This window comes from Echinops telfairi, unplaced genomic scaffold (assembly GCF_000313985.2).
Source record: "Echinops telfairi isolate 266 unplaced genomic scaffold, ASM31398v2 ScPeMD7_22;HRSCAF=79, whole genome shotgun sequence".
Classification (NCBI taxonomy): Eukaryota; Metazoa; Chordata; class Mammalia; order Afrosoricida; family Tenrecidae; genus Echinops; species Echinops telfairi.
In genome coordinates, this window is record NW_022103919.1 from 478,743 (window position 1) to 488,742 (window position 10,000).

The 10,000-nt window shown below is 35.5% G+C and overlaps 1 protein-coding gene across 1 annotated transcript in view; it reads left to right on the top strand.

Annotated features, from left to right (window-relative positions):
- Nucleotides 1–10,000, top strand: part of PBX3 (PBX homeobox 3) — a 276,728-nt gene that overhangs the window by 46,369 nt on the left and 220,359 nt on the right. The window contains exons 4-5 of the mRNA XM_004713306.3: nt 151–216; nt 500–573. Coding sequence (XP_004713363.2) covers nt 151–216; nt 500–573 — 140 coding nt within the window. The remainder of the gene's footprint in view (nt 1–150; nt 217–499; nt 574–10,000) is intronic.

Below are 10,000 nucleotides of genomic sequence, written 5' to 3' on the forward strand. Positions count from 1 at the left end.
TCGGCGGCCGGGCGGGGTTGGGCTGGCTGCACTCCTGGGAAATGGAGTCCCCTTGCCCGGCACCAGGGCGATGGGTGGCTCCCCGGCCGGTTCTGGTGCCGGCGGCCAAGTTCTCGGGCAAGGGAGGGCCCCGCCGTAAACTTTGAGAAGCTGTCACCCTTCGCCGTCCGCCCCGGCCAGCGGTTTGACTCGGGCGCCTGCTGGCTCCTTCGAAGGGTGGGCGCGGGAGCCCCTCCATGCCCGTCCGCACCTCCGGGTCCCTGTAGCTACCTTTTGCATTCTGGCTCCCAGTGCGGGTTCGTGCCCAGCGGTCGCCGTAGCTGCTGCCTACCGGCTGTCGCCAACTCGTCAACTTGAGTTTTCTCTTGACTTCCAAGGGTTCCACCGAGCTTTCCAAAACAGGGGGCTGGAATTAAATCTTGAATCTAACTTATAGGAAGGCGCCATATTATTCCATAGGTGATGCTAATACCTTTGTGTTTTGCTATTTGTTTTTTAGGAAACATGCCCTGAACTGTCACAGAATGAAACCCGCGCTCTTCAGCGTCCTGTGTGAGATCAAAGAGAAAACAGGTAAGATGCTGCGCCCCCCCGCAGTGGGCATGGAGACCCCCGAGGTGAGGTCGGAGCTACTCCTTCCACTCTCCAGTTGAGAGCTGCTGCTTTTGGGCACCGCCATCTTTGATCATTCTCTCCTTCCCACCTTCTGATCTTGAGGAAAAAAACAAAACAAAAACCTGCAATAAATCTGAAGTCGATTTCTCAGTTCTGCTCCTGGTGTAAAATGAAGTGTAGATGCGTACGGGTCGCAGTCCCTAGATGGCTACCCCTGGCTGCAGGCAGGGAGGGGGACCCTGAGCGCCAGCACCCCTCTCCTGCTTCTTTTGCCTTGTTTGTATGTCAGTTTTTAAAGGGAGCAAAGGGAGACTGGATGTCAAAGACAGATTCCTGGGGAGAAACATCATCGGCTGAACTTTATTTTACTTAGACAGTCTTAAGCTTCAGCTCCTCAGACAGAAGAATAGTTACAATTAAACAGACCCCACTAGCATGTTTAAGTTAATGTTTTTGGTGCAAAGAATACTTTTATGAAGTGAGGGAGGGGTTATTGATGTGTCTAGACATGTATTATATTACATCTATTACATCTTATTAAATTTTATGCTTGAAGTTATCACATTTTTGCATGTACTTAATACAATAAAGTAGAAAACGGTTCGAAGATGTAGGTTAAACAATTTTTTGACATGTTCAAGTCAGGGAATATATGAGGAAATGGATTTTGTAAAGTGCTGGAATGAACATTTTTGGCAATTCATTTCAATTCAACTTTCTTGTTAGACTTTCTTATTCGGAAGCTATTTTAGACTTGAGGTGAATGTAGAGGTGCAAGCAGAAATTTTATTTAGATGCTTTCTTATGTGTTTGACAAATAAGTATATCAAATGTACTTTACTGTTGATGTCTTTATTTTTCTTTGTGTGTGTTGGATATATGGTATTTTTAAAGTTGCCATGTTTTTTTTAAGTTGGGCCAAAGAAGAAAAGTTAGAGTCCAGGATATTCGTATACCCAAGTGATGCTCTGTAAAATGTGATTGGTTTTAAATTGAGCATACCTTTAATAGCATACTGCACATGGTTGTTAAGTTGATGGGCCAGTTGCCCTCCTTTAAAACAGATTTTTTTACTTTGTAATATTACTCGGATCCTAACTATAGTCAAGAGAAAATGGTGGGTTATTGCTGTCTATTAAAATATATGCTACAACCAGAATAGCAAATATTTAGAGAGCCTGAGTGTACTTTCCCCGCTTTTTATTCACACAGTGTGCGTGGTTTGTTGAGGTTGAATATTTTACATTTTTAAAACCCTAGGCATTTTAAAATACCAACTTTTATTTAGTGCTGATTTTTTTAGCTAGCCTTTTAGAAAGCATGTGATTTCAGAAAGTAGACAATTTTGACCTTACTAGGATTATTAGGAGTCAGAATCAACTCAGTGGCAGTGAGTTTCGTGGAGCATAGCTTAAGACATCAAGCTTTAAATCTTGAAGATTCTGATTTTAGAAACTGAAATATGCGTAATTCTCTGTAAATTACGTCGCTTAATGTCCAAGGGTTTTCTTACTATCAGGCCTCCACTTCAGTTTCTGCTGACAGCTAAGCACTGGGGTATTGACTGTGTTGTGAATATTAAGATTGATTTAACTTTATACGGCATATGGTACTAGGGAGAGGGGATTGATACTCCTCTCATTACTTCTCATGATTTGTATTTTTTTCTTTTTAATTTTTTCAGGGGGGCGGTGTGTGTCTTTTTAAAGTATTGGCTTTAGCCAGCTTGAGAACCTAACCCAGCAAACTCCTTTTCTTGTTTAGACATTTAGCAGCAGGCAGAGTTCAATTAGGAAGCATAAGCCCTCTGGTTACTTATTTGCACAGGACTCAGCTACACCATTCTGAAAGGAAAGTATAGTCAACCACATGTCAAAGGTGAGTTACGGAAAAGAAGCAAGTCTTTTCAGAGTCTGGGATTACTGGTAGAGAGAGCTTTGGTAGGACTCTTGCTATCTAAGAAGCGAAGAGTAAGTGACAAAGGAAATTTTTTGTGTTTTGAAAATTGTGAGGCTTTCAGTGATAACTTGTAAATTAGATACTCTTTTTGTGCTTTGGCCAGCGGATCCAAGTTTGCTCGTTATCTCTTTTGTAAAGAGGCAGCAGCCCACAAAGAGTACAGGCTGCTGTCTGGGCAGAGGCATCTTTCTGCCCAGCCCTCTCTAAGCTTGAGAGAGACGGGGAATTTAAGTACTGAGTGATTGATGGGGGCGAAGCTCTTTCTCTCTTCTCCCCACAGCTTCATCTCCAAAACTGCTCTTAGAAGGAGATAGGAACACCGGATTCAGAATCCTTGTTTTTAAATAAAACAGCTGTAGATATTAGGGTTACTAAAGCAAGGAAAACGGGACAGTGGATTCCAGGGCCTACCCCATCCCCCGTCTGTTCCCACACATGGTTCTGAAACATCTTTCTTGTATAAAACAAACATAAAATGTGTATATTATATAATGCTTTTTAAAGACAATTTTATTTAATCTAATGATGTAGCAACCAAAGATTAATTCTTCACAATCAGAAGAAAGTTTACCTTGTCATTTGTAATAGAAACCAGGAACATGATGTGATGGCTCTCTTCAGCATTCATGGGACTTGATGAGTGGGGTGGGGGGGCGGGGTGGGGGCGAACTGTCACATCAGTGGAAAATGTCATGTCAATTGTGCTTCTTCTAAAATAAGATAAAATCATTAAAAGAAGCAAAGTTCTATGTATTTGTAGATCTGCCAGTAGATTTTGAGATTCCTGATCAGGCAGTGAACACTGCCAGTTTTGATGACATGAGGAATTTAGTTTGAAAAATATTCCTCCCATCGCCCCTCCCATATAAAAAAGGGGTATCTTTCCCTCTAACAGATAAATGGGTTATCTATCACAATTATATTATTTTCTTGTTTAAAGGTAGGAAAAGTACACTTTTACTATAAGATATTTGCTTTTTCTCAAAAATGTATTCTTTTTGTAAAAAATTATCAGCCCATTCTTTTGGGCAGAAATGTCTCGTTATTAAATTGTGATACATATGTATTTTGAAAGCAACCACAAAATTAAAGACTTTAAAATCAAGATATTTTTTCTTTTAAACTAAATAAGCAACCAGTCACGTAAGTGTTGATAATGCTAAGATTTTTCTTTGTTTTTAGCCATGTTTTGCCTCCTATCTTTTATTAAACTTAAGGTCTCCTTATCTGCGTACTTCTCTTGGTGTTGTCCCTGGCTTTTTTGGCTACCTTAATCTTGATAAAGTGCTTTCCTTTGTGATGTATTTCATCCTCATACATTTTCTTACCAAAACCTTTAATTATGGGAGTTTGCATGAAGGAGGAAATGGTTCTTTGTCAAGTAAAACAAATTATTTTTAATTTTGGGGGGTACAGAATTCCAGCATCTTAATATGTAATCTGAATTCTATTATTGTGAAAGGATATTTTGCATTTTAATAATAATAATAAAATCAACACAACTCCTTCCTTTTTAAACGTAGGTTAAAATACTTCATGTTGAAAGCTGCCAAACAAACTCTGATTTATTGCCACCACAAACCCTAAATAGCATTCATTTACTAGTAATGTCTAATGGCATACATGATGGTTTGCCAGATTTGTGGCCTTTGTGAGGCTTATAAGCAGGACTGACTTGGGAAGATCATAAAACTTAATGAACTTCTCTACTGCAGGAGGTGTCCGCAGGGGAGGAGAAAGGCCTGCTTGGCTGATTGGGCTGGTTGAAGTATTTTTTATGTTTAAGGAGAATAAAATGAGTCCTAAAATGTTTTACTTTTAAAGAAACCTTCCTTAGAAAAGAGTCAAGAATTTTAGATAACAAAACTAGATCAAGAATATATTTTATAAGTGAATTTTAAAATATACATTTAGGATATTATGTCAGACTAAACATTTTGTTTTTATAGCTATAAATGTGACTAGCTTTCAGAGGGACAGGGCACTACTCTTAGTGAACACCTGCCCATGTTATGAACTCAAAGGTTTAGAAACTCATCAGAGTCTTCCTTTTTTTGTCCATGTGCCATTCTGGTTTCTTCGTCGTGCACAATGTAAAAGTTTCTTATACTTTCTTGGTATGGTGAGTGCCATATCATTCTTTTAAATGATAATGCATAAAACCCAAATTCATCAAGTGATAATTTAAGAAGGGCGAAGATTGTTATATGTGGGACTAAATGTTGTCCTATATAGTGAATATATTCTATTAAATTTATCTTGTAATATTTCTAATTTAAGCATTGCTTGTTCCACACTTCTCAAAACAAATGTTCTATTCATAATTGTGTTTTAATAAAGTTCTAGTAAAAAAAAAACCCAAACAACTTTGTATTCAGGACACTTGAAAATACAGCAAATACATGTAGCAAGAAGAGAATCTTGAACCCCCATGAACTCAGCTTCAGCAATCAGCAACACTTGACCAATCTTGTTTTCTTTCTAAGTCCCTGTCTCCCAAGATTATTGTGAAGCAAATTTTAATGAATCTTTAATGTCTATAATTTCATATAAATTTCAGACACATAGCCTGTTTAAATTGAAAATGTCAAATGATTAAACAGGAAAAAATACAGTTATTAAATCTTGTAAATGCCATAAATTACATTGTTTTTCCATAAAATTTTCCTTAAGGCAATTTAAGAATATTTCTTTTAAAAATCAAGCGTTCTCTTTATTTTCATAGATCCATATAACTTACTAGAGGTCGTGTAAGAAATTTTAAGGGAGAATGCGGTAGTGTTTTTGTAAACTTCTCTTTACACTTAACCTTCTCCCACCTTTGTTAATGCATGCAGTGTAGTCAGTGAAAACCTGGGGGAGGAGGGTAATGGGTTACAATGTCATGAACTCAAATATTTTGAAAGTATTGAAAGTGTAGGGCTATGTTCTAACTTTTTTTTTCTTTTTCAAAATAAGATCTAGAACCCTCTTGTCGATATTAACTTGTTCTGTATAAATAATTTGTGCCAAAAAAAATAATTTGTGCCTCATTGTTTTAGTGCACTTCATTTTCTTTTAGATTTGTAGAGTTTTGGTATATTTTTACTTGTGGCTTTACTATATTTTATTAAATTACCTAATTCATTTTGTGTCGAGTATATTAATATGGCAAAGGAGGCTCTGACTTGTTTCATATAGTGTACTGGTTCATCAGGTTTCATAAATTATACTTGCATACATTTTTCAATTATGATGATTTTCCTTTTAGTTTTGCCTATACTTTTGGATTTCAATTGATAAACTTTGTAAAATACCAAGGCAAATTTAAATTTAATATCTTAGTTGGATTGCTTGTATTTTGATACTTCATGGTTGCTTGGTATAAGGATGAAATTACGTGAAGAGTGGCTATAAAGTATTGAAACCTCATTTAATGACCCACACTTTAAATCAATCATCACAATTTTGTACTCATGAAGTATCTATTCGGAATACTTAACACATCAACATATAAAGTTAAATAAAGATTTAGATTATTTTCCCCTTATTCAAAAGTGTATTGACATGTTTAGATATTTATTATTCCAATATTGACATTAGGAGAATAATGTTTTATTTGTTTTCTCAGCAGGCTTGTGTTTTAACCATTTATCAGTGTGATCAGCATGATATAGGTAGTAACTGACTAAGAAAGCTTGCATACCCTCACCCACTATGTTGACCTTTTTGAGCACTTAGTCTACTTCAGTAGGCCGTTTGAGTCCTTAAGTATGAAGACAATAAATAATGTCCATCACTATTTGGTATAAATTTGATCACTTTTTCAGACTTGGCTATTACAGATTTTTAAGAAGTTATAGAAGTTAATCAAACAAATTGCTGTCAGAACTAGGTAGTAGAGTTATATTTAGTAATACCTTAATCAGTCATGTTTGAATGGGCCACAGGAAAAGTACACTACCATTTTAGCCTTTGGAAACAACAGATTAGAAAAGAAATTTCATTAACCTTCAACACTTGATTCTAATTATTCCCTTTGTAGGCAAAATAGTAACCAGAATCCAGTCTTTTATTTTCCTTTTCATAGAAAAATTCCGGACACATAATATACTTATAATTTTTGTTGGTAACTGTAGTTTGCTTTGGGATTAAATTTTGAATCTGTATCTAGCAAATACAATGACATGCTAGAATGTGCTAATTTGAGTTGTCATAGCATCATTTTTTAGAGCTTGACAGTAATTAATCAGTTTCAAAACAAAAGTAAAAGTGATCATGGATAGGAATAATTGTTATAAGCTTTATACTTCTTGTTTTCTTTTAAGTACTTTAAAATGTTACAGCTGTTTTGCGCAATAATCCTTTTTGTGTGATCATATTAATGAGGAGTTGGTAGACAATGTAATCCTTTTAATACTGATGATTCTACACAATGTTTAAGCCATTACTTGGGAGAGTCAACATATGTTATGGCAAATGATTTTTTTTGTTTTGTTTTGTTTTATGTGATACATCAGTTTCAAAGCATATTTCTTAGGCATCAGAGTCCAGCAGGTGGCTTTTTACATTAAAAAAATCATAAATTTTAAAAACCCATAAAGTTTTATTTCAAATTCAAATTAACTAATTGAGAATGTCAACATTTCCACTGTCTCTGTATTAACATTTATAATAGAACAAATGGTTGCATATAGAAATTATCTGCAACATAATCTAAATTAAGATTCTAAACAGACATTACAGATGCTGGTAACTTTGGCAATTATCATTTTGTTTGGTGAACAGTAGTAAAACAGTGTGCGGTAAAAGTGTTTAGAGAGAGAGGATAAATAAATTGAACAGTTTTGCAATGCAAAGTGGTTTGTGGTGTTTTTGAGGATTTCTTGGCTCTCTCTTAACTGCTATTGTGAGCCTGGAGCAGATTTCCCCATTGCTAATGCCCTAGAAGTATTAATTCACTTTGATATGCTAATTAGAGGGCATTATGCAAGAAATGAGATTAAGTGGCAGCATGAAGCCATTTGCCTGTCAGTAAATTGAGAGCTTTAGCATCAGGAGGAGCTTTGTTTTCTTTTTTTTTTTTTTTTTTAAGTTTCTCTTGGTTTTGCATATAAATAAATTGATTGAAAGGTCTAGAGAAGCTTCTAGAACATTGGTTGATTTCCGGCCCCACCATGATTATTTAAATATAATTTTAAAAACTTTTGAATATTAATTGACTTAATTGGACATACCAAAAATGAAGTTTTCATTGTATTTTCTTCGTATGAAGACCTACTAAGGATGTACTTAGACTTTTTTCCCTAAGGCATAATGTCAACAACATGCCTATTATCAGCTCTTTGCAGAAGTGTGTTTGTAACTGTGTGTTTGTTCACTAAAGTCTTCAATAAATGAAACTTTACAAGGAATTTTCTTTACTAGGGAAGGATGAAGGAAGTTTTTGAATTGAGCTTTAGGAAATTATATTAAATGAGCATTAAAATGCCCCCTTGAACCTACATATGCGGGAGGGATCAAAATCAGTGTTTAAACTGCTTTTTAGACAATTTGAAGAATTTATGTTTTAGTATAGATCTGATATTCATGATTATTGTATTACCATATAAACTCGTGTATAAGCCGAGTTTTTCAGCACATTTTTTAATGCAGTTTTTGTGGTAAAATTAGGTGCCTCGGCTGATGTTAGGGTCGGCTTATACTTGAGTACATACAGGTATTTGATTTTGAAATTAAAGATGGAGTTTTTTACTTGAATCTGATTTTGCTGAGTTTTATGGTTTAAGCCTGGCCTTTGATACTCTCTAATTCCACTTTGTGGTTTTCTGTATTTTTTTGGAAAATGCATGAATGAATACTAGAGTGGGAGTGGGTAAGGGAACGATGACAGAACTTCTCTGGACCTATGAATGATTTAAGGTTTCTTCAAATTAGTGCTCCTGTCTGTGTAAACACATTATCACTAGAGGTAGAGTTGCAAATTCTTACCTTAACTATGACCCATGAGTGTGACTAGGTGAGGTAGAGGATTGGATAAGACATTCCTACTGGGACTAGATTCTAATGTAACTAGAGTAACACCACTGTAGTTGTTACTCTAGACCCAATCAATGTAGCTTCTCTTCAGAGCCATATGGATTAGTTAGCCCACAGCTGTTATGCTTGCACACTACTGAGGTGTGCATGTGTGGTGCCTTTTAATGTTAATGGGAGTTAGGAATGTGCACACAGCGAGGGCTATGAGAGTACTGAGACAAAAGTCTTGATTATATTTGTTGGTGAAGAGGACTTAGTGTACGTACTTACACATTAGCAGCTTTTCTCAAGGAAAACTTGGTCATTGTGAATGCTCATTCCCTTGTCTGGCTCCCCAAACTAGTTAAATCAATAAATCTTCATTACATTCTCATTACTTGCAAAATTTCATTTAAAACATGAAGTTATTTCTAATTGAAATGGGAACAAAAAGCTTTTGAAATTGCATACTATATTTAAACAAAAAGGTTTCTCCAGATTTTCAGATGTACTAAGTCTTACAAATAGGAATTTATAGAGGGATTACTGGGGAGAGACTCCTAGAATACTTGACTGGCATTTGAAGAAATCTTTGCATTAAAAAAAGAAAGAAAGAAAGAAATGGCAAGCTTATGTGTGCATCTTAAATAGAGGCCTTTATTACCTGGGTGTCCTCAAATGAGAAAGAATTGACTTAGGCTGTCTTTTAAGTTTGGTTTCTCTTTCTTTCCTCTTTGTTTCTTAAAAGAAAGAAAAAGAACTAAGGATGAAACTAGTTGGAATTCATAGTCAGATATATCATTTTCAACGTGGAATAGGAACTAGGGCAGGAAATTGATTTTATATTTATTATGAAAGCAAGAACTCTGCCACCAACTGACAGACATCCATGTTTTAGTTTTGTGATAATTGTTCACAGACATTACTCCACACTTTGGCCCACAGTATTTATAATGTTGATTGAGAATGTTGGTTCAGTAAAAGGTCTTTGTATAATGAATATCTTTAATTAAACCAAGTAATATAGGAATATTTTATTTTTCTTTTACATTGGATCTTGGGTCCAGGATTAACTGTCTGTACTGGTAAGAACAAGGTACTATAATAGATTGTACAATGATTTTTCTGGCTTCATGGATGTATTTATTACCATTTTTGAACAAATTATACTAACATGAAAAGTTGTGTTTGAAATGATTGTGTGCTAGATAAGGCGATACATTATAGGAATGGTTGGGTTTATGGAGCTTTATGTAGAGGTTTCCTCAGAAATTATAGCACAGTGCTGTCACTATAAAACTCAGTGATACAGTTGGTAATAACATACAGTGAAGGTATTTTAGATTTTCACTTGTTATTCAAATAAGTGAGAACTATCAAGTTTTTCTCATCATATTTCTTTGTTGGAATCAGTAGAGAAAAAATGATA